General features: G+C 49.0%; 6 protein-coding genes across 12 annotated transcripts; 2 read left to right on the top strand and 4 right to left on the bottom strand.

Annotated features, from left to right (window-relative positions):
- Nucleotides 1-184: 184 nt before the first annotated feature.
- Nucleotides 185-7,631, bottom strand: ATPCL (ATP-citrate synthase). Of its 6 annotated transcripts, none has more exons than XM_020945671.2 (9): nt 7,449-7,631; nt 6,046-6,211; nt 4,481-4,666; nt 3,683-4,409; nt 3,296-3,613; nt 2,569-2,770; nt 1,182-2,415; nt 781-1,121; nt 185-714 (listed from the first exon to the last, which is right to left on the bottom strand). In XM_020945671.2, the coding sequence occupies exons 2-9, from the start codon at nt 6,202-6,204 to the stop codon at nt 546-548; spliced, it is 3,336 nt and encodes a 1,111-aa protein (XP_020801330.1). In that variant the 5' UTR covers nt 6,205-6,211; nt 7,449-7,631; the 3' UTR covers nt 185-545. The 6 variants fall into 6 exon arrangements, with proteins under 6 accessions (XP_020801330.1, XP_020801332.1, XP_020801333.1 ...); XM_020945673.2 differs by having other exon boundaries at nt 2,569-2,722; XM_020945674.2 differs by having other exon boundaries at nt 2,569-2,719.
- On the top strand, nt 7,541-12,873 carry Tmem131 (Transmembrane protein 131). The gene is made up of 3 exons (XM_020945664.2): nt 7,541-8,455; nt 8,510-12,194; nt 12,263-12,873. The coding sequence occupies exons 1-3, from the start codon at nt 7,877-7,879 to the stop codon at nt 12,718-12,720; spliced, it is 4,722 nt and encodes a 1,573-aa protein (XP_020801323.2). The 5' UTR covers nt 7,541-7,876; the 3' UTR covers nt 12,721-12,873.
- On the bottom strand, nt 12,865-13,651 carry Ufc1 (Ubiquitin-fold modifier conjugating enzyme 1). The gene is made up of 3 exons (XM_020945670.2): nt 13,419-13,651; nt 13,066-13,365; nt 12,865-13,001 (listed from the first exon to the last, which is right to left on the bottom strand). Exons 1-3 carry the CDS (start codon nt 13,539-13,541, stop codon nt 12,930-12,932), a joined length of 495 nt encoding a protein of 164 aa, XP_020801329.1. The 5' UTR covers nt 13,542-13,651; the 3' UTR covers nt 12,865-12,929.
- LOC110178516 (monocarboxylate transporter 13) lies at nt 13,406-19,477 on the top strand. Of its 2 annotated transcripts, XM_020945668.2 has the most exons (5): nt 13,406-13,653; nt 13,923-14,112; nt 17,618-17,733; nt 17,801-18,274; nt 18,335-19,477. In XM_020945668.2, the coding sequence occupies exons 3-5, from the start codon at nt 17,656-17,658 to the stop codon at nt 19,205-19,207; spliced, it is 1,425 nt and encodes a 474-aa protein (XP_020801327.2). In that variant the 5' UTR covers nt 13,406-13,653; nt 13,923-14,112; nt 17,618-17,655; the 3' UTR covers nt 19,208-19,477. The 2 variants fall into 2 exon arrangements, with proteins under 2 accessions (XP_020801327.2, XP_020801326.2); XM_020945667.2 differs by lacking the exons at nt 13,406-13,653; nt 13,923-14,112 and adding an exon at nt 17,294-17,490.
- LOC110178514 (transcription factor grauzone) lies at nt 15,240-17,365 on the bottom strand. Its single transcript, XM_020945665.2, has 4 exons — nt 17,090-17,365; nt 16,046-17,019; nt 15,607-15,988; nt 15,240-15,550 (listed from the first exon to the last, which is right to left on the bottom strand). Exons 1-4 carry the CDS (start codon nt 17,207-17,209, stop codon nt 15,287-15,289), a joined length of 1,740 nt encoding a protein of 579 aa, XP_020801324.2. The 5' UTR covers nt 17,210-17,365; the 3' UTR covers nt 15,240-15,286.
- Prosbeta1 (proteasome beta1 subunit) lies at nt 19,375-20,639 on the bottom strand. The gene is made up of 3 exons (XM_020945669.2): nt 20,308-20,639; nt 19,771-20,245; nt 19,375-19,706 (listed from the first exon to the last, which is right to left on the bottom strand). The coding sequence occupies exons 1-3, from the start codon at nt 20,350-20,352 to the stop codon at nt 19,555-19,557; spliced, it is 672 nt and encodes a 223-aa protein (XP_020801328.1). The 5' UTR covers nt 20,353-20,639; the 3' UTR covers nt 19,375-19,554.
- Nucleotides 20,640-22,468: the final 1,829 nt, after the last annotated feature.

Below are 22,468 nucleotides of genomic sequence, written 5' to 3'. Positions count from 1 at the left end.
GCGGATTATCAAATAAAAGAACCATACATGGATTCGAGTGTGTGCGTGTGCTTGTAATTTTACAAAATTTGTGCTTCAGTGCAACAAGAACTGGTGCAGTGTCCAAAACTCGCTTCGATAGGCCGGCCAAAGGGAGCATGGGATTCAAATAATGGGCAAACGAGAAGGGTGATCAACATAAACCTAAGATTTTGCAACAATTTATTCACTTGTTGTCTAGACAATTGTGTATGAGCATCCAACTAAAGTATAAAAGTATCAAATAGAGAGTCATGCTGGGTTATGTTTTGTGCCTTTTCCTCGGAGCACTAGCTTTCACTAGACTTGGATCCCAAAACCCCTACGGGCTCCGAGTCATGCGCCTTGGGCAATGATGGTAACTTAAGAACTTTAAATGCAGGTTAAGTGATAAGGATGGGGATGGGAGGGAGAGGGAGGTGGGCCGGGACTGGGTGCCTCCTTGCCTAACATCGTACATCTGTGCTTAACTACAACAACTTCCGAATAATATTTATATATGCTTGTATATACGCCGCCGCCGCCGCTTAGTTGTACTGCTCGGGAATGACGTAGGAGATGTCGTCCCACGGATGGCGGTAAAGACCCTGCTTGAGACGCTTTTGGTCCATGTAATGTCCGATAAATCCTATGCTGCGACCCAGCACAAACAGAGAGTTAATGGCGCCAACATTGATATATTCCTGTGCCTCCTCACTAAAAATCAAATGGACGAAATTTAGTTTTCTGGCCATCGAAGGGATCCCTTGCCCATCAGCTCACCTGGTGAAGGAACCGCTGTTCCGCAGCATATCCACAAAGGCAGTAGCTATCACGCCATCCACATTGAGGATCAGATTCGGCTTCTTGTTGGTGGTGATCTTCTCCACCTCGAGGGCGTATTTGAGGAGCGGGCACGCCGGGAAATTCTCCAGCACGAACTCCTTAATGATCTTCACACGCACATCGGGATTGTTGATGGATTTCACGCGGTGGCCAATGCCCAGGATGAGCTTGCCTTCCTTGCGCATCTTATTCACAAACTCCATTGGATGCAGGTTGGTGTCGTACGCCTCAGAGAACTGTCGCGCAGATCCGTCCAAAGCACCTCCGAAACGATCACCCTGCGAAAAAAGTTTTGGATTAGCATGTTCATTTGTTTGCCCCTAAGATTCTTCACTTACGATTGTCAGCAGACCGCTGACAACGGAAGACACCAGATCCTTGCCGGCACGGGCGCACACTATGGTATTGTGAGCTCCAGAAACAGCTGGGCCGTGATCCGCGGTGACCATCAAGCACATCTCGAAGAACTTGCACACGTAGGAGGGCAGGCAGCGCTGGAACCAGAGCAGCGAGATGACACCGCCGATACCCACGTCCTTGCTCAGCACTTCGCTGATGGGCATTCCTGCGTAGATCAGCTCCTGTCCACGCTCGTCGCAAATGGAGGTCATGAAGGAGGCGGGCTTACGAATCAGGCCCAGCTCGCGAGCCCACGAGTAATCCATAGGCACTGTCGGCGGCGGAACCTCCTCTTTGGGCACGACGCGACCCGTCTTTACCAGCTCTCCGTACACGTGGTGAATGAGCTCGCCCAGCGTGTCGAAGGAGTCTGGCACGTAGGCACCAGCCTCTCGGAGTCCTTTGTTCTTGGCCGTTGCCGTCTCGCGATCGGAATTGGCGCAGGATCCGGCGTGGCCGAACTGCACCTCTGAGGTAAACATGCTGGCACATGTGCCAATGCACCAGGCCACCAAGGGCTTCGTTATGCGTCCGTCCTTCAAGGCGGCGCACACATCATACTCCTCGGTGCCTCCCACTTCGCCCAGAAGGACGATCAGCTTCGTCTCCGGATCGGCCTGGTAGCGAAGAATGTGATCCATGAAGGTGGAGCCCGGGTAGCGATCACCGCCAATGGCGATACCCTCGATGACGCCGTCTGTGGCCTTGGAGATGATGTTGTTCAGCTCGTTGGACATTCCTCCGGAGCGGGAGACATACGCAACACTGCCAGGACGGTACAGTTTCGAGTGCAGGATGTTGTCCAGCATGCCGCCGGTGTTACCAATTTTGAAGCAACCTGGTTTAACGCCACCCACTGTGGCCGGTCCAATGATTGCCACACCTTTTTTGTCCGCCTCGATAATCAGCTTGCGGGTCATGTTCTCGGGAATGCCCTCGGCTATGATGGCCACGGTGCGGATCTGGGGGAACTCTAGCACCTCCAGGGTGGACTCGTAGGCGCTGCGCATGGACGCAAAGTTTACCATGACATCGACCTCCTTGTGCTTGTGGATGGCATCGGACATTTTCTTGTAAACGGGAATTAGGATCTCCTTGTGGCCCCAGTAGTACTTTTGCTTGTGATCGCCGGTGAAGGGATAGACCATGGCTACCACAGAGGGCTCATCGCGTCTGGAAGAGATAAGAAGATGGGATGTGATGATAAGTCCGAATCAGTTTGAAATATAAACAAAAAATATTGATTTATAGAAATGTATATCGCAAAAATAAGTGATCAATTTATCGCTCTTTAATTGATATTTTTTGTACACTATTTCGACTCACCTGCAGATAAAGTCAAAGTCAAGCATAGACTGCACCGCCCGCTGCTGCATGCCCCACACAATTGCCTTGGTGGTGTTTGAGAAGAACTTGCGGTTCAGACTCGATCCATTACGATGGGCACCGCCAGCGCTGGCGCTATTGTCGCCCTCATCTGCTGAGATAGGTGGTAGTTTAATCGGTTTAGCTGCGGTCGGGCTCAGGGCTATCCCAACGAACGAATGGAACGAACGAGTCGAGAGACGAGATCGATGTCGGGTATCGGTTGGATGATGATGGAGGAGGAGCAGAGAGCGAGATCAGGACGTGTAGAAGATTGACAAGCCCAGTACGATACACAAAACACACAGATTACACGAACGAACGAGCGAACGAACACGGGGTTATGAGGGATCGGTTGCAGAACGGTGTTGGCCAAACGAGCGATATTTCGAATAGGTTTTTTTTTTTAAATTTGGTTTATGTGGATTTTTTGTAAATTTTTTTGGTGAGTGTGGCGACAAGTTTTGTTGTCGTTGGTTGTTGTCGAGGGCGATCAATGCAAACATACAAAATACAGAGAGAGAGAGAAAATACAGAGACAGATCAGATATAAGTGCGGACGATCGGTTGATCTACATATGCATCCCGTTACAGGTCACCGCTAAAATGGATTAGTGAGGGGTGTTAGCCGCACACAAATCTTATACAGCTACGTCACAATCCATGCCAATCTGCCATCCACACTTACCGGAGCCCAGAGTCTCGCCGACCTCACTGGCCGCCTTAAGATCCGCCTGCGCCTGCTGTCCGCCGGGCAGCAGGAAGTTGGCCGTGGAGAACTCCACGCTGGCCGCCTGGGGAATGGGTCGCTTGCCCAGGGCCATACCGCAAATAGCAGTCATGTGCGTTTCGGGTCCGAAGACGTGCAGCGGTATGCCTAGGGTACTGCCAAAGTCACGCATCCGCCGCAGGCCCTCCTGGTAGTTGGGTCCGGCACGTCGCACAAAGATCGATACGTTGTGCTCCGCCAGCTTGGGCTGGAACTCGCGCAAGGCGGTGATGATGCCTGCAAACCAAATGACATTTAGATCGATGGTCATGATAAGATAAGGAAACGAGAACAGCCAACACTCACCTTGGAAGGTCGCCGCCACATTGGTGAAGTTCGCAATGCCACCGCCAGTAATCAGCACCTTGCCGTCGGGATGCTTCGGCGAAGAGGTCATCAGGTTAAGGATCGTCTTGGCGTACTCGTACGTCTGCTGCTCTGATGGGGCGCCGCTGTACTCGCCATAGTTGGCTAGCTCTGAGGCTCCACCCAAGTCGCAGATAGTGTCCGAGTAGATAACACTGGCTCCGCCTCCTGCAACCATAGTCCAAATGCGTCCATTACGGTTGAGGATCGTCAGCTTGAGGGAAGCACCGCTCTTGGCATCCAGGTCGGCAATGTAGGCCTCCTCGGGGTAGGCATCACGGCCGAATGGCGGCGGGTAGTCGATTTCACCCCACTTGGGACGGCAAATGAAATCGGCGGTCGAGTCCAGCTTGGCCGCCAAATCCAGAATGTACAGGTTGTCGGCCGTCACGACCAGGGGATTGATTTCCAGATACGTAAAGTACAGGTCCACGAAGGTAGTGTACAGAGCGCTAATGAACTTGGCAATGCGTTCCTTGGTGCCAGCATCCTTGACCTCCTTCAATAGCTTGCTCTTCACGTCGGCCAGCGACAGTTTGGAGTTCACCGGCACGTCAAGTTTCACGGCCTTAGCATCCACATCGCCAATATCAACGCCGCCCTGGTGATAGAACAGTATGGTGTCTGCGGCGCGGTGAGAATAGATGCATACGTACATCTCCTCAGCCTAAAATTTTCATAAACATTCAAGTTAATGGTAAATTTTATATGGGAAACTATTGAAAGCTCAGTACTTACATCAGTGTGTGGCACGAAGGGCTCAATGATAAAGTTGCGCAGTTTGCCCACGGCATTTCCGATTTTCTGGTCCTTGTTGAGGCGCTCTCCAATCCACTGCTTCACCTGGTCAAAGTTCTTCTTCACGCCAATCAAACCCAGCTTGCCGCGGCGCTTAATCAGTTGATCCGGCTTGACCACCAGCGGCTGCAACAAAGGCGAGAGGGCGAGATGCTAATTAAATGTGTTTTTATGAGCATATATATAATGAAATAAGCGACAAATCGTTGAACTTGTGCCTCCTGAGAGGCACTGAGCTCAGCGAAAAGCCGGTTCCAGCGCACAGATCAGTCGATAACACCAGGGGTCGTTCCAGCTCGGCCCAGTCCCACGTCATTGGCAATGACAATAATGCTTGTACTTGTACCCGAACTTGTGTACTTGTGCCTGCGCACAAAACACACATCCGAGATGCTTATTAGAAGATCGTACGAGTGTAAATTAAGCAAGCTCGAACTGAGTACCAAATGTCAGCCGAGTCGTCGACGTCGTCAGGTGATCTACAACATTGTAGGTGTAATTATAGATTTACTATTGCGTGTACCATTGATAAGAATCTTCGGGTATGTTTACCTACAAACCATTTACCATGAGCGATTCTTCCAAAAGACTTAGTCACACATTTTAGGCTATTAATGTGTAGGCTCCAAGATTCGGTTTTTTTACTCCAGTTTTTTTAACCGTAAATTTATGTAGTTCCCAATAAAAGGGATTCTTCTATCGAAAAACTGAATGATAAGATTCTTTTACACGAAAGTATAGATAACTATTTGCAACGATGAGGACGCTCCCTCTAATGTCAACAAACAACTTGTAGATAAGATTTCTATACTAGGATTTCTACGATTGCGATTCTACCTGACAGATAAGATTTAAAATAGTTGTGTTGAGCTGTTGAGCTTCCTCGAATAGGTGCTCGACCCCATTAAACAGACCCCACCTCCAGATAAGTTCTAGCTTCAGCCAAAGTTTCCACGATCGATCGGAAGGTCAATCGGAGATAGGTGCGTGATAGAGAATCCCAGTCTCCACGCACACTTTTCGTGCACACCCGCAAATGAGGTGAGGTAATGCCGAGGCTGATCCGCCAGCTGATAACTAATCAAACCACGCCATGCCACGCGACCTACAGCTGGGAATGGGCACCGAATCAGGCTATCTAACAGGCCGATAAACAAGAGAGGGCGCCATCGGGTGAGTGAGTACTCGCTTCGTTTCCGTTCTCCGCTTCCCGCCCGTCTGTCTACGTTTACGCTGCAGCTTCTAGCGAATCACTCGATCGAGTGTCGCCCAATTCGTGCTTATCAGGAAGAGCCAACGCTTAGTCACCCATCGCCAGTGTGGTGGCGCTGGAAGCAGCTCTGTGCAGATTCGTGGTCGGCGAGGTCAAGTTCAATGACAACCTCTAGGAGAGTATTGTTGTCTCTGCTGGCTGGCTGGCCTAATTGTTGTTCCTGCCTGCAGCATATCGGCTGATTCGCAATCAGCACGCTCCCAGTTCCCGTCTATTTTTAACTGGCACTCACCGTGGTCAGCAGCCAAGGCTGGTCGATGCTGAGCTTGGACCAATCTGTTGTTGCGTTCACTGTGGCAAAACGGCAAGTGGCTGCGCCGGCGCCGTGGGTGTTGAGATGGCGGTTCAGGATGTCCTTGCCGGAGGCCTCCGTAATTGCTTTCGCCGACATGCTGGGACTGCAAGGAATTAAGAAGAGGTTGTGTAAGTACTTTATTGCTAAGTAAAGTGATCTATTCAAAGGTGTTTAGAAGGCTATTCGCGCGTAACGTGGCTTGACATTGTCTGTACTTTCAAACTTTGATTTATTTACTTAGAATTGATTAGGGAACGCAGGTGCAATAGGTTTCGAGCTCGCTGGCGTCTATATGTGTGCGTTGGGCGGGCAAGCGAGCGATTGTGTTTGCTTTGGGTGTTTCGTGTTTAGGGAGCCTGGCAGTTAGTCAACCTGCACGGCGTCGAGTCTGGGGCTAAACTGAAATCGAATGAGCGCCAGCACCAGCCATGAAACGGAGCCAAGCAACAAGCGTGCGGCGGCGGCGATCCGAGTCCGATTCTGATTTCGTCACTGCTTCTGCTTCGGGTTCGACTCTTTAGAATTTCGGCAGCTCGCTCTCGCTCTCTGGTCTGAGTGTGTGCCTGGAGACAACAACAGGCACCGTTAGCTGGCACTGGACCATTGAGTGGGTCGCCTATGTCGTATTTCGGAACCGGTTGTCATCACCATCACCAGCAGTAGTGCAACGGGTCAATCTTAATAGCTGTTGCGTTCGATATCCACCTGAGCGCCTCGGCCTGCGTTGAACTTTCTCCCAAATACGCAGCAGAAAGAGCGGTCGGAAATCGTCACCAGAGCCTAGCACTTGGCTTGGAATCTAATTTGAAAGACACACATGAAGGGGGCTGATGACTTTGCAAGTACACCATACACACACCCAGTCCAGTGCGGGCTCATTTACATCTGGACACGAAGTTCACGCGGCCGCTATAGGCGGAAGGGGAAGTAAGCAGAGGTATGGAAATCGGTTGCGTTGGTGAAACTAAAACTAAACCGAAAATCGAAAACTGGAAACTGGCACTGGTGCTGGGTGAATGTTGTAAGCGGAGAAAGTGGGCAAAATCAATAAAGTAGTTGCATCACCGTCCGCAGGTCAAATATTTGGCAATCCATACAACGTCGTGCATGATTTATCGCAGATGGGGGCGAGGCTAATCGCTTGCAGATTTGCAAAAAAGAATATTCATAAATATTTCTGCAAGATTGTGCCGTGTATGTGTGCGTGTTAGTGCATAGCAAGCCGACCGATCGGTGCCAAGTCTCTTTCAGTCATGTTTTTCTCTGCCCTTGACACCTGTGGAACCGCTCGATTCTCGGAAAGAGTTGGGAAGGATTATCGAGATATCCGGGGAACTCACTTTAATTATAACAGCTTCACGTCCACTGATTAATTAAAACACGTAAACTAACTGCAACTTTCTTTTGGTTTTTTCGTTTTCCTATATCTGAGTGACCGCTGCTCTTTATCTTCAAAAAGCTGCGGTGTGTGGCGGAATTTGCCGGAAGAGCGCGCGCTTTCGGCAGACTGGTCACACTTTGTCAGGCGGGAAAACAGCAAGTGGGTTACATTTTGGCGTTGCCAGACTAAGTATGCGCTTTGACCAAGTTGGCAGCCCGTGATAGAACGAGAGGGGAATACGCGAGGACTGAACGATAATAAGTTTTGGTCAGCGAACGATATTGGATAATATAAATAAAGCACTGCGTCAAAAGAAACCCCAGAGAATTGCAGCTGGACTGGAAGCGGCCCCGCCACACCAGCGCCACCGCCTCAAACACACACACCATGGCCACACAGGCTCAGCTGAAACCGCTCCCGCGCCTATTCGCCGAGCCATTCTTGCTTATCCTGGTCCTTCTGCTCACCTTAGAGGCCAGTGGCGAGAAGGTGCTGCAAGAGAGCTTCATGGGGATGCAGAAGCCATCGGCCCACGACCTGGGTGAACTGCTGCGCGACCTGCGGCTCGTGCCGTCTCGCCTAGACTTTGGAACGTGGTCCGTGGGCCAGGCGCGTTCCCAGACGGTGACGCTGTTTAATCAACATGCCAACCGTACGCTCCAGCTGAACGCCGTGGCTGGGCCAAGTCCGGCGTTCTATAGTAGTTTCCTGGGAACCAGGGAGGTGCCGCCCCAGGGGAATACCACCTTTAATGTGGTATTCCTGCCCCGGCAACTGGGCGCCGTTGCCGCGGATCTGCTTATCCACACCTCGTTCGGCCAGGCCGAACTGGCGGTCCAGGGCGAGGGCAGCGAATGCCCATACCGCCTGAAGCCGCTGGTGGGGATTAAGGCGCCTATGAATGCGACGCTCACGCCGGTGATCCATATGTATAATCCACATGAGCGACCGCTGCAGATATTAGAGGTAGGGGGACGCAAGGTCCTGCAGGTTGACTTCTAATCCCTTTCTATTTTCCAGATATACAGCAGCGGAGGCGAGTTCCAGTTGGAGCTGCCCAGCGGAGGATCAGAGGGGCCACAGAATCTTTGGGAGATTCCCCCGCACACACTTAAGCCGGTCATTCGGATCTCATTTCACGGCCGCACCGCCGGCAACCACAGCGCCTACATACGCATCAAGATCGCCGAGCAGGAGCTGGACATAGGCCAGGAGAACATCCTGGTTATACCCGTCGAGTTCGAGATTCTGCCGCGACACTCGGCGTACGCCCGCAATCCGCTCGCGGACTTTGGTCGTCTGGCCACCTTAAATGCTCCGGACACGTTGCAGTTTAAACTGGATGTTCGGAACGACAAGAGCCACCGCCTCTTCGGTAGTTATTTGCGCAATATTCCGGGCCTCTCGTTTGACGCCAACAACACGAGCATCGTGTTGGATCCCAGGCTGTTCGAGGGCACCGAGTCTATCAATGATCTGCTGGTGATTAACAGCAGTAACCAGTCTAGTTCGGATTCGGATACAGATCCGGCCTTTACGGTGCTGGTACGAGCGGAGATATTTCAAGGCGGGCTCTCATTCGACGGAAATGTCACCAAGTTTGTGTCCAGCTCACTGGATGGCGAAGAGGCTGCACCGCTGGAGAGGAATCGTTCTCTTATAGTGCGCAATAACTTCGCCCAGCCACTCATCCTGTTCAACGTTAGTCTCAGTGTACCCGTGGACGAATCCCTCTTAGAGGTAACCCTGCTGGGCTCTCCAAGAGTAGTGTTGCAGCCCGGTGAATCCGTGGAACTGTTGCGGCTGAACTTGCTTAACGAAGAGGTGCCGTTCGAGTCCTTCCTGCGAATCGAAACGAATGTCACGATTTTTGAGCTGCCCCTGGTTTCATGCAGTGGACGCCTGCATGTGTCGACTCAGCCTTTCAAGCTCAGGCTCGACCAGGAGGTGCAGAAGGAGAGTGTTTACAGCCTGGACTTGGATCTGGGCACAGTGCCATTTGCCGAGATGTCTCGTGATGGCTTCGTACTCCTCCACAATGACAACCCGGTTCCTGTGAAGATCACCAACTGGTTCTTGAAGCATCCAAAGACAGTCTACTCCCAGAGCAGCTTTCTGGGCTGTCGGAGGGCGGAAGATTGGGACCACAAGAGCGCTCAAAACGAGACCAGTCTGTGGCACCTCTGTACCGAGTTGAGCCCCGGTGACAGCGCTGTATTCAAGGTGGCAATCCAGACCTACGAGGCGGAGGCCACCTATGGCACGCTTAAAATTTCGACGCCCTACGAGCTTATCCGCGTGCGCGTCAAGTTCGAGGCCTCGGTGGGACAGCTGGAGATCGAGCAGGAGCAGCTCGATTTTAAAAACTGTTTTCCCGGAAAGATGTGTACCGCGGTGCTCAGCATCCGGTCCAGCTTCACGCAGCCGGTGCACGTCAAAAGCATAACCTTTGCCAGGCCTTTAGGCTTGCGCTTTAAGGACTTCAATGCCAAGGGCACAACGATTGCTCCGCAGACGCTTACAAAGGTGGGACGGATATACTTCGAGCCAGCGGCCATGTGTCGGAATCAATGCTACATCAAGGAGTCTACGAAGGAGCACGAAATCTTCGTCGTCGATGCCAGCACTACCATTGTCAACAATAATGTCATCTATGATGGAGTGGAACTGCGACAGCGCACAGAGCTCTTCCGGCAGCTGCGACGTCAACTGGCATCCATGTCGTTAACGCTCCACAGCGAGCAGTTGCCGCCACTAGAGCTGGACTTTTCCATAAATATCGAATGGCCGAAGCTAGTGCAATTCCAGCCCATCCCGCCCACGCCGGCCATTGAAGTTGGGCAGGTGCAGCGCCAGTGGATCACACTGACCAATCCCTCGCAACATCCCCTTCTGCTCGACTATTATCTTTCGGATCCTGTATATGCCCGACGGACGCAGATATCCCTTCCGCACGAAGTCATTGACGTTAGCTCCACGAGTTGCTATCTTACCGACAAAAAGGTGTTTTCCCTGCCAGACGCTGGGAATCCCATTCTTCTGCCCGGCGGAGCCAGCCTAAACATACCGATCACGTTCAGCGCCCAGCATCCGGAGAAATACTGCACGCTCTTGCACGTGCGAAGCAACCTTACTCTCTACGAAGCCGTGTGGCTGCAGGCTCGAGCCGTGCAATCGCAGTTCCGTTTTGGTAATCGTCGCCCAGGGTCTGCGTCAGCTTTGCTCTTCGAGCTGTCCACCGATCAGTTCCAGGGCTGTAAATCTGGAAATGGCGCTGTGGTGGCGAGTCGCAGTTTCACGGCCCGCAACTCGGGTGTTATCCCAATGAAAATCGAGGGTTTCCTTGTTGGCTCCCTGCCCTGCGAGGACTTCGGCTTCAAGGTGATAGACTGCGAGGGCTTCGAGCTGGGTGAGAATGAGACGCGTAAGGTGGAGATCTCCTTCAGCACGGACTTCACTTCCTCACGAGTCAAACGCTCCTTGACGCTCCTTACGAACCTCACCTACGACATCAACTACCAGCTGCTGGCCCAAATGCCGGCGGAAAGTGTGGAGCTGTGCGCCTCTCTCCTGGTTAGACCCGGATGGGAGTCATCGCTGAAGAATGCCGCCCTTGTGGTGCTCTTAGCTAGCTTCGGTCTAGTCCTGTTGGCCGCTGTCTTCGACGCGAAAGCCATAATGGCGCAGCAAAACGCCTACGATGCCGCCAGGAACAAGGGACCCCTGCAGCCAACCTTTAATCTACGCAATATAGTTAAGATGCAAGTAGAGGAGGCGGCAGCTAAAGCCGAGGCAGTGCAGCAGCAGAAGGTAAAGAATGGCCAGCTGAAAGAACTGCGTAAGCGGAGTATACTGAGCACGACAGCGCCTTCGCGAAAAGCCAAGTCATCATGGACACCATGGAGCATGGATATGAATGTGCTAAGCAAGCATTTGCAGAAAGCCAAGCCAAAGCCTTTGGTGAGCACGCCTGTAACACCTCCGGCTTCTTCTAATCAACCTGAGGTGAAGTTCATGAAGAAGTCCTCGACACTATCGCCGCAGGCAGCTTCCGCTCCAGATTCGGTGCGGCCACAGAAGAAGGTGAAGCCGACGTCTATAGTGTCCCCTGTGCCATCGAAATCCAAGCCGGATCCCTCAACGCCCTCCATTGTGGAGTTGTACGAGAAGCCCATGATGAAATCTAGTCCACCGCAGCAGGAGAACATTTCGCCAAAGCTTAACAGCAACAAGGTTGTAGAACAGCGCGTTGTGGTCAAAGAGCAGAACGGATCGGCGAAAAAAATGGGCAAGACACCGGGCAGAGAGCGCCGCAAGGACCAGAAGGCTATAAATGGCACAACTGGGAGTGGAGTGGGAGCTAGGAGACCGGAGCGAAAACAACGCCAGAAGCTAAACTTTGGACAATCGTCGACAAACAGCACCTCGCCCCCAGCTTCGCCGGATTCCATCAAATGCATCTCTTCGCCTTGGGAAACGAGCAGTAAGGTCTCCTTCAGCGACGTACTGCAAACGAAACAATTTGCACCCACCACCAATGGTTTCGACTGGAGTCAAGCTTCGTCTTCGAGTGACCTCGGGCCGATCGGAGACAGCCGAAAGAACTCCACGCCGCCGGCGGTGACGTCTCTATGGGAACCTCTCTCAGCCACGGCAAGCAACTCGCTATTTGCCAACGCTGACGTAAATATTCCTACAGGAGATGGTAAGACAGCATTAAGAATTTGAGGCATATCATCCTTATCCTAATCGAAACTCCTTATATTTCAACAGCTATATACGAGCAACAAGAGCGCGAACGACAACAGTGGCAGCGCAGCGAGTTGATTATGCAGCAGCAACTGCTCCTCCAGCAAGCCCAGCAGCTGGAGTTGCAGCAAAGGCAACAGCAGCTACAGCAACAGCAGCAACTGCTGGCGAATTTAGAGACGAATAACTGGGCCAACCACTGGTCACCCCTGGGGTACTCCTCCTGGCCGGATGCTGCAACCAATAATCTCGGGGTCTTGCGTCCACCGCCAGGCTTGGAGCAGAACTTGGCTACGCGTCAGATGCTCGGAACAGCGCACAATCTCGCACAAGAATCGGGGATAGCAGGCACCAGAGCTGAGGCATCAGGTCCGGGGGAGACCAGCCTGCCCACGCAGTACGATCCCTTTACTTCGCCCAGCTCAATTTGGTCGGACACATGGCGCCAGTCCTCGCAGCGTAACAACAACCAAATGAACTAAGGGGAGGACGAGGAGCAAGCTCACTGATCAAACCGAATCAACCAAATGAAATTCTTACCACTTAGACACCTAGGATACACGACGAGGCAGGAACGCAGCATGATCTTTTCCAATTTGACTTTTGACTAATAAACGCAAAGATAATGACTTTCATATCAAACTTTGTTCATTATTTTGTTGCCCGTGGTGAATTCATCTACATCAACTGTCTACTTTTCCTTGTACGTGATGATGCCCTTTTCGATGAGGTCCGGCACCTCTACGGCCAACCAGGGAGCGAGCTGTAACGACAGAGAGATGGTTCAATACATAGAGCAACGGATGGTAACGTAGGAGGCCACTTACACCTAGTGCCATGGCATGGGCGATGCCGAACTTGGGAACATTGCGTGCCCACAGGGGCTTAAAGTGATCCGTAAGGCAAATCTTTCCGCCGCGATACATCTTCGCCGTCTTGCCATCGAGCTCTGGTAGAGCAATCTCTGGCGCTGTCGTTGGGTAAGTCACTGGAATGTCGAACTCCACATCGAACTCGTACTTGAGCAGATTGTGCATGTACCAGCACTTGCCGAACCATTTGGTGCCCTCCTTGTTTGACTCCAGGCGGAACCAGTCGCTGCCGGACTGCTTGTTGTTCTCAACGTACTGAAAGATATCAAGTCTTAGTGGGGCTGCAAACGAGATTAGTAACTATTCACCTTGATCAGCGCCTGGTACTCCTCCTTTAAGCGTTGCACCCACACATCTTTCTCACGTGGTCCAGCGCGAATCTGAAGCAGGGGAATGTTGCTCAGCGTTTTCCGGGTGCTGTCGTCCACCATTGTGTCCTGATTCTAGCCAAAAACAAGGGAAATCCGGGGGAAAACAAAATGTTGACACGTTCACACGTTTGGTGGTGGGCGAAAAAGAGACAAGTGCAACAGCTGAGCCGAGGTGGGTGCCGCCAGGGGCGTAGGCAGAAACCTATCGAAAAGGGTTGGAAAGCTTAATTCGGTGAAGTATAATGGAGCCTTAAGAAAATAACGGTTTTTATTACATTTTCTGCGAAACTTAAGAATTAATTAAAAAAAATTAATAAATAAATAGTAAAAAGAATATGAACTGCAATCGATAGTCATCGATTATGTGGCGCCAAAATCAAGTTGCGAAATTAAAAGTGATATTTCGCTTCATATAATCAGGAAATATCTCGTTGTTTTCAGGTTCCAATTATGAATATAAAGGCAGAGAGTCTGGGATTTTGCTCAAACAATATTTGCTCGTCGCGCGATAAGCATCAAATCTAGGAGAGCTCCAGTGATAGTGTGAAATTAAACAAACAAGACATTGAAAAGTAAACAGATTTGAAGCTCAGTGACTCGCTGAATATTTTAATTGCCTTATTACAAACAAGTAAGTGTCAATTTAGATCGGGTCATTATTATCTCTTTTAATTTAGATCATAATGTTGTTGTGAAATTATAAATATTGAAATTAAGGCGGATGGTTGGCTAAATAAAGCTGTGTGAATCGAATATAAGATTTAACGTTTGATCTAATAAAGGAGCTATACTAGTTTGGATTTAATTATATTATTGTAAAAGTGTACAGCTCAAAATCAGTTTTATCTTATTCTATATTTCTGACATTTAAAGACAATTAGTAGACGAGTAGTATAAAATACATTTTACCTTGGACAAATAGGATTGATTCAAAATTAGATTGAGATATAATATGATGTTTCCAGTCTTTAAAAATCATGAAAATAAAAATTAGCTTTGAACTATAATATATAATGCGCAATATAATATTCGAAAAAAGAATCGGAGGTCAATACACCTCAAAACATATTTGGTTCTTATTTTAACTTAAAAAGGATATGGCATTTTATTGGCTTTTAAAGTATATTAAATATTCTTGGGGAAAACAAGTACCGGGAAACACGTTTACATCTTTGTTCTAAATCAGATTTTAATTAAAAATCCCCTAAAAAATTAATCAAAGAATATAATAGATAGACCTGGGAATCACTTCATCGTATAGGGATGTCCCCCACCAAAGACCAAAGACGACATGTGTGGTTTCTCAAAAATATTCCATTGGTAAATAAAATGGTTTTCTAACATAATAACAAGGCAAATGGAATTTGTCTCGTCATTTCTATGGCTAGATCTAGCATTCCGCAGAAGACTAGAAAATCGTACAAACATTCGCCGATGGTACCTTTGAACTGAGTATGATAATGCCAATCCGCTGATAAGGACCCAATCCACTTCTAAAACCGCCTCGAACCGGTTTGCTCGTCTGCCCCGGAGCCTGGAAACGCGGCTTGATCGTCGTCAAAATAAGATTACCAAAGCTGAACCATGTGCTATATGCGTTTATAAATTACCAGATTCGACCTTAATCGCTGATAACGCCGGCTCCGATGTCCGTTATACCAGTTCACGATGATCGGCCTGCTGTCGAACAAACCGGTTATGGGCGGTTGATTTCATCTGAGCAGGGGTTTTCAATTAATTAGTTATTACAACAACATCCGCGGTGTCTTATTTTGGTTTTTATTAGGTCAAAGGGTCACCAAGGGCTAGCACTCAGCTCCAGAGCTTGCTGCTATCGCTGGAGCAGCCTTTGCCTCTCCATCAAGCCGTGCCTCCGTCGTCTTGCGAACGCTTACGGCAATGATCGTGTCAGTTTTTCGAGGCTGGTGATTACGCCTTTGGCGATTCTCCTCCCATTCCTTGCGATGTACCTTCTTTCGATGGGCATGCATATTGGCGTTTGAGTTGAAGGTCTGCGGACAGTGGGGACAGGTGTATAGGACCTCTCCGGTATGGGTGGTCATATGCTCCTATAAAGGAAATTACATCATTCGAAACAAGTCGTTAGAAAGAAACAATAGTTCACCTTCAGCTCGTTGGGTCGCTTGAAGGCCTTCTCGCACATCGGGCACTGGTGAGTGCGTGCTGTGTTGTGGGTGTACGTTATGTGGTGCTGGTGCGCCTGCAGACTGGGCGAAATCTTGAGGCAGTGCTCGCACTGCATCGGCTGAAGGTTCTCGGCGGTGTGCATCATTTTTATATGCCGGGCCAGACCATACTTGGTGGTCAGCTTTGAGTCACAAAGATGACAGCTGATAGGTGCTAGTGGCACTCCTGTGTGCTCCTCCATATGGCGGGCCAGGGCCTCCCTTCCGCGGATGGATTTTCCACAAACGTCACAGATCCTGGCGTATAAATTTAAATGGACCAGCTTCACGTGCTGCTTCATCGTATACTGAGTGGGAAAACTAGGCAAAGACAAGGATTAATAGCTAGCGAATGATTACTACAGTGTGTGGACTCACGTCTTCTCGCAGTGTGTGCACTTGATCTGCCACAGATCCCTGGGAATGTGTGTTAGTTTATGTCGCTCGCACACCACCGAACTGTAGAAGCTTTTGGAGCAATGTTCGCACTGGTAGAGGCGTCCGTTCGCCTTAACCTCGTGCATTCGCATGTGCAGCTCTAGACTGCGGCGCTGGCCCATAACGCGAGAGCAGATGGTACACTTGAAGAGTTCCGGATCCTGGTGGCGACGCAAGTGATCGACGAGGACGCCCCGCTTCCAGAACTTGATGTTGCAACATGTGGAGTAGCCACGCTGGTTGTGCTCGCGTCGCACATGCACTAACATTTCCGAAAAGCCCTCCATAGGCAAGTTGCAGACGGGGCAGTGCACCTTAAAGTGCTCCCTAATGTACTCGTTGAACTCCTTCGATTTCTCCATGTTTGGCACACCGGTTCTCTTTGGTCGCTCAGCCAGTCGCACTTTTCCCCGTCCACGGCCACGTCCACGTCCTCTGGGACGCCCCCGAGCCTTTCGCAAGACCTTGGGCGGCTTCGGCTCCTCCTCCTCCATGTCTTCGACACCATCTTGCTCACTGCCGCAATCGCTGGGCACGTAGTCGTGCTCTTTCTGGTCTTCCAAGACATCGGCTACGGTCAGATCAGTCTCGGGATATTCAATTTTGATCTCGTTTAGATTGATCTGCTCCAATACGGTCTTAAGGTCCTCGCTGGCTTCCTTTGCGTCCGTTTTGCGGGGACGTCCTCGGCGGCGCTTGACGGTAGCCGCGACGCTCTCAACATCCTCGCTCTTCACCACACCTCCTTCTCCCAGAATTGCCGAAACCACTTCTGGGGGAAAAGAAGGCAACGTCACATGGGTCGTCTGCTCCAGCGCCTTGTGGGCTTGCTCCACGCTGAGATAGAAACTGTGAAAGAGCAGCAGCTGCTCCCAACAGGCGCCGCACACGTACCCGCTGCCTGAGTCATGAATCTACAAGTCGGGGGATTACACGTTAATTGGGATTTCGAGACGGGCGAGGAAAAATGCTCCTTATGTTTACCCGAAGCCAGAAATGTTTCTCGATGATAGATTGCAGGCCCAATAAGTTAGCCTCTTCGGAGGTGAACACTATGTTGCCCACATCGTCGTCCACATGCTGAGTGCACAAAAAACACGGCATTTGTCGTTGTAAATGTGTAAAAGTGCGCACAAAATGCGTTTTATTTATCAAATAAATGCGATCTGTGGCACAGCTGACGGGTCTAGTGGCGACATCCGCAGTTATCGATAGACCGCTGATTCTTAGAGCAGCTGATTTGTGCCATCACTAGCAGACCTTTGGGATTAATTTATTTTAATTTAGTCTTTAATTCGGCTTAATTTTTTAATACTTGTGTTTACGAAATGGCCACGCCAATTGGGGAAACCTCAGAGACAAGCTATTCGCCTCCGTACAGACAAGTAAGTGCGTTGTTGGCTGGCTTATCGGGGGACGCACGTTTCCACACACCTAGAGCTAGAAGCCATAAACAAAAGATGTCGTTTTAACAATCCCTAACTTATCTCTGCTGCTCATGCTTATTTACAGCCAGTTTAATCTTATTGACCACACCGGAGAGCACTGACATGGAGGTGCTGACGAGTCGTGTTGTTCCCGATGGCGGTTACGGCTGGGTGGTGGTGGCCGCCGTGGCCTTGATAAATGTAAGTTATTGCCGAAATTCTCCTATTAAAACTTATGCTAAAGTATTTCATTAACTCCCGCCTGCAGATGTCAAACCAGTCCATTTTGTCCGTATTTGGACAGCTCTTTGTGAGCGAGCTTCGCTTGATGCACGCGGACACCTTTACAGCAGCTCTGATCACCAATCTGAACAGTCTAGCCCTTAACTTTTCGGGTCTGTTCATTGGCCCGGCCATCAAGAGCTTTAAGCCGCGCAATGTGGCCGCCACCGGCTGCGTTCTGGTCTCCTTGGGTTTGGCTCTTTGCGCCTTCGCCACCGAAAGCTGGCACTTTATTGTCGGCTACAGCTTCTTTGTTGGATTCGGCTTGGGCCTAATCTCGCCCTCTACATTTATGGCCATCAACTCTTACTTTAGTAGCAAGCGAGGACGAGCGGTGGGCGTGTCCCTGGCTGGGGCTGGACTTGGTCAGGTTCTCATACCGCACCTGGTGCGATACCTTCTTGAAAATCACGGTTTTCGCTACGCAGTCCTGGCCATGTCGGCTTTATCTCTAATTGGGGTGAGTTTAAAAAGACTACTGCTTTTTATATTGTCATCTAATGATCACGACTCTACACAGCTTTTTGGTGCCGCGTTTTTGAAGCCTCTAAATCCACCGGCCAAGCACAATAACCGCCGCCACATGCGCCTGATGGCCGAGCCGGATGCAGAAAAGGCTCAATCCAGTCCTCTGCATGTGGTGATAGTGCCATCTTGCCAAGGCAAGGGCGAAGAGATCCCACCGAAAAAGACGGATACACTTTGCGGCCGAATGGGCCAGCGCCTGGTACAGGCCATGGACCTGGAGCTGCTCAAGGATCTGGTGTTCTGGAGCATTATTGTGGGCATGGCCCTGGTCTACACGGCCACCATTAACTTCACGATGATATTTCCTGGCTTTCTTGAGCAAACGGCGGGATTGAACAGCCAGCTGGTTGCTTTCTGCTTGTCCGCAGTGGCGGGAGCCGATATCATCTGTCGCTTGCTGTTGCCCATTATCACTGATCATCTAAGGATCCCATACCGTGTGGTGTTCCTTATCGGCACCGCTGGCCTCTTTGTTGCCCGATGTGTGATTGCTGAGAGTCGGGACCTCACCGCCATAATTTCCATGTCTATACTAATGGGCGTGATGAAATCAGCCACTGTGCTAAACAACAATCTCACCGTATCGGCGCACTGTCGCCCGGACAAACTGGCCGGCGGACTGGGTCTGAACATGATGTCAAAGGGAGTAATTGTGATCACAGTGGGTCAGATGCTGGGATGGGTGCGTGACTATGCCGACTCCTACGTGATGTGTCTGTACGCCCAGGGAGCCATTCTCATGCTGGTGGTGCTTGTTTGGACCCCGGAGATTTTCTACCGCAACCGCAGGCAACGACGCACCACTTCCAAATCTATGGACACCACCGTGGACGCCGCCGAGGAAGTGACGAAGCTCAACACGTGAACTGGTCTGGATTAGGGTTTAAGTGAATGAGGAATTCGGTATTGACTGTCTTGTGATAGGAGGCGCACGGAAAGATTTCTTCCTCTGAGTCGCCGCAGTAGTTATCAGGGTTGTGAGTCAGCACCAGTGTCGGGAGCAGGACGATTTGTATGACTACGCCTCTAGGATTAGGTTTTCGACTATTTATTACCATTTAGCCCGTAGAGACTTAACTTTTGTACTGCCTCAAGAGCCAAAATACATAATTATCAAATATCCATATTACAAAAACCAATTTTATTCCCATGAGCCGAGTTTGCAACTCTGTCTCGGATAGATCTTATGCGTTAATTGGGAGAATCGATTACCTATGCTGTGATGAAACTCGGAGTGCTCGAGACCTCGGAGGCGCCGGATTCAGTGTTGTAGAACAGGCGGCGCTCAATGCCATCCTTGGTGATGATGCCGATGCGCACCACTCCACCGGAGCTGCCGTCATGGTAGATGGCGTGCTGAACAGCTGTGTATGAGATGGTATACGGTTCAACGCTGTTAATAGTGGTTTCCAGAAAATGCCCACTCACCCTTTTTCACAAACGTCACACACTCTTCTTGCGACATGTTGGGACGATAGTGTTCGCGCACAAATCCATAGATGAAGCTGGATCCGGAACCACCAATAGTGCAGGCCTCGCGCGTCAGCATACCACCCAACGGAATGCTGTACACCTGACCGCCGGCCTGCGCGTCCCATCCGGCCACAATGATGCCGGCGAGCAGGGAATCCCGATAATTGTAGCAGAAGTTACGGAACTCGGAGGCGGCCTCGAAGACCAGAGCCTCTTTGTTGGTCTGGTTCTCATGGTAGTTTAACGAGTAGGCCACGATATCTGCGATGGCCTGGGTATCGGCGGCGGAGCCACTGCGGCAGCAGTATATTTTATCCGTGATGCGGGTCAGCTTGTCGGTGACTCGGTTAGCCACATAGGCCCCGGAGCTGGTTCGGGAATCCGCTCCAATTACAACTCCACCGTCGAACTCCACCGCCATGATTGTGGTCTGAAATGCAGAAATTCAGCCTTAAAACAAGGTTGGCGGGCGATATGCGGGGGCACACTTACGCCGGTGCTGACGGGAGTATCGGTAAAATCAAAGCTGGGATCCATTCTCTACTTTTTATTTGTAGAATTAAACTTTGTTTTTTAAAGAAAAGGCCGCTCCGAATGACTGGCTTGTTTTAGACGATTGTTGCAATTAGAGGTGAACGAAATTTCGATGTAAGTTTCGATAAGCGATATGTTTTAATATCGATAGAGATAATTTTTTTGTATGAAGTTAGGTGGTATTCATCGTTTTACGGACTAGAATACTACCAGGAAGACCCAAAGTGTGTGGTATTTTTTATAGAAAAATATATATACGAGATAGAGTCGATATGGCACGGTGGGCGGATCTTTAATTTAAAAAAAAAAAATTAATTTACTATTATTTTATTACTGGGTTTGAAAGTATTTGATATTTGGATATATTTAAAAAAACAGCATGTGAAAAATCATGTTTCACGGATATCTTAATATCTCGGCTAATCAAACGAGTGCAGCAATACCAAATATGCCAAAATAGTAGTTTTACCCTACCAAGTTTCAATTTCTTCAAACCGTCAGGTTTCCAGCAAATCGCATAACAGTGATTTAACCTCGGGGTCGGCTCCATACATAAAAAGGCATCAAAAATTGTAAGGCATGCACCTATGCCCGGTGTATAGGCTTACTTGGGGAAGATTAGCGAGTATTTGATGAAAATTTCAATTGTTTTTAACAGTCAGATTTCGAGAAAATCGAATAACGGTGAGTGGCGTATTTGGGCTGAAAGCTAAGGCGCGAACTATGAAAATGGAACCAGATGGGAACCTGCCGAGAACCACTCGCTGAACTAGCGAAGAATAAATATATCCGGCATCACTGCCTGCCTAAAATTAAGTCAATTTGATTTAAACTTTATGGTTAAACCTATGCAACAGGAAGGTATTAAAATAAACGGCATCACAGTTCTGAACATTTTGATCCATGTTTCATCAAAATCCGTTCAGTCGTTAATGAGAAATCCTGACTTTTTCATTTATTTCCATTTATGTACCGGCGAAATATAAATGTATATCCGGCAGCCCTGTCTGCCTAAAAACATGAAAACTTGATTTAAACTCTATGGTTAAACCTATGCAAAAGGAAGATTGCCCCATAGACGGCATGGCAGTTATGGACATATTGATCTATGTTTCATTAAAATCCATTCTGTCGTTAATGAGAAACCCCGACTTTTTTATTTATTGCAGTTAGGTACCAGGGGTGCATAGTCATGACTCCTTCGTATATAAATTAGTAATTCAAATATTAATTTCTCCAAAACAACTGAACGGATTTCGATGAAACACCTACCAAATTGCTTAGAATAACGATATAATTTATTGGGCAGACTATTAAATGTTATTTCGAAAATTTGATTCTCAAATCTAGTGGTTCAATGCCCTTGCCTTGTAATAAGATTTCAGGTCAAAAATTAGCAAAGCAGTGAATAAATTATTTCCGACTCGATAAAGTATATATATTCTTGATCAGCATCAACAGCCAAGTCTATCTAGCCATATTGATCTGTCTGTCTGTCCAATTATAAGCAAACTAGACCCTCATATTTAAAGCTTTCTTAATAAAACTTTGCAGTTAATCTTCTATATACTCTCAACAGTACACATATAATGGATTAAAATGTTTAGAACTCCATTGCCCTTTATTGCTTTTGCATAAATACGTCATACCATTAAGTTTAAATCACATTATTTTATTTAATATTCTTTGTCGAACATACACACATGCATATATACATTTTGGCAATAAATGAAAAAGTCAGGATTTCTCATTAACGACTGAACGGATTTTGATGAAACATGGATCAAAATGTTCAGAACTGTGATGCCGTTTATTTTAATACCTTCCTGTTACATAGGTTTAACCATAAAGTTTAAATCAAATTGACTTAATTTTAGGCAGGCAGTGATGCCGGATATATTTATTCTTCGCTAGTTCAGCGAGTGGTTCTCGGCAGGTTCCCATCTGGTTCCATTTTCATAGTTCGCGCCTTAGCTTTCAGCCCAAATACGCCACTCACCGTTATTCGATTTTCTCGAAATCTGACTGTTAAAAACAATTGAAATTTTCCCCAAGTAAGCCTATACACCGGGCATAGGTGCATGCCTTACAATTTTTGAAGCCCTATTTTGTATGGAGC

Source organism: Drosophila serrata, unplaced genomic scaffold (genome assembly GCF_035046125.1).
Source record: "Drosophila serrata isolate PLE 108 unplaced genomic scaffold, ASM3504612v1 contig_334, whole genome shotgun sequence".
Classification (NCBI taxonomy): domain Eukaryota; kingdom Metazoa; phylum Arthropoda; class Insecta; order Diptera; family Drosophilidae; genus Drosophila; species Drosophila serrata.
This window is presented reverse-complemented; position numbering and strand designations above follow the sequence as displayed.

Coding starts and splice junctions, on each gene's coding strand:
- ATPCL (XM_020945671.2), bottom strand. CDS start 6,204: ATGTCGGCGAAAGCAATTACGGAGGCCTCCGGCAAGGACATCCTGAAC. Junction 3,614..3,682: donor TGTGGCGGCGACCTTCCAAG/GTGAGTGTTGGC, acceptor TTTGGTTTGCAG/GCATCATCACCGCCTTGCGC. Junction 2,771..3,295: donor CGGCGAGACTCTGGGCTCCG/GTAAGTGTGGAT, acceptor TCGTTGGGATAG/CCCTGAGCCCGACCGCAGCT.
- Tmem131 (XM_020945664.2), top strand. CDS start 7,877: ATGGCCACACAGGCTCAGCTGAAACCGCTCCCGCGCCTATTCGCCGAG. Junction 8,456..8,509: donor GACCGCTGCAGATATTAGAG/GTAGGGGGACGC, acceptor TCTATTTTCCAG/ATATACAGCAGCGGAGGCGA. Junction 12,195..12,262: donor AAATATTCCTACAGGAGATG/GTAAGACAGCAT, acceptor ATATTTCAACAG/CTATATACGAGCAACAAGAG.
- Ufc1 (XM_020945670.2), bottom strand. CDS start 13,541: ATGGTGGACGACAGCACCCGGAAAACGCTGAGCAACATTCCCCTGCTT. Junction 13,366..13,418: donor AGTACCAGGCGCTGATCAAG/GTGAATAGTTAC, acceptor GATATCTTTCAG/TACGTTGAGAACAACAAGCA. Junction 13,002..13,065: donor CCCATGCCATGGCACTAGGT/GTAAGTGGCCTC, acceptor CTGTCGTTACAG/CTCGCTCCCTGGTTGGCCGT.
- LOC110178514 (XM_020945665.2), bottom strand. CDS start 17,209: ATGCCGTGTTTTTTGTGCACTCAGCATGTGGACGACGATGTGGGCAAC. Junction 17,020..17,089: donor AGAAACATTTCTGGCTTCGG/GTAAACATAAGG, acceptor CCCGACTTGTAG/ATTCATGACTCAGGCAGCGG. Junction 15,989..16,045: donor TGCACACACTGCGAGAAGAC/GTGAGTCCACAC, acceptor GTCTTTGCCTAG/TTTTCCCACTCAGTATACGA.
- LOC110178516 (XM_020945668.2), top strand. CDS start 17,656: ATGGAGGTGCTGACGAGTCGTGTTGTTCCCGATGGCGGTTACGGCTGG. Junction 17,734..17,800: donor CCGCCGTGGCCTTGATAAAT/GTAAGTTATTGC, acceptor TCCCGCCTGCAG/ATGTCAAACCAGTCCATTTT. Junction 18,275..18,334: donor CGGCTTTATCTCTAATTGGG/GTGAGTTTAAAA, acceptor GACTCTACACAG/CTTTTTGGTGCCGCGTTTTT.
- Prosbeta1 (XM_020945669.2), bottom strand. CDS start 20,352: ATGGATCCCAGCTTTGATTTTACCGATACTCCCGTCAGCACCGGC. Junction 20,246..20,307: donor ATACTCCCGTCAGCACCGGC/GTAAGTGTGCCC, acceptor TCTGCATTTCAG/ACCACAATCATGGCGGTGGA. Junction 19,707..19,770: donor TGTGACGTTTGTGAAAAAGG/GTGAGTGGGCAT, acceptor TCTCATACACAG/CTGTTCAGCACGCCATCTAC.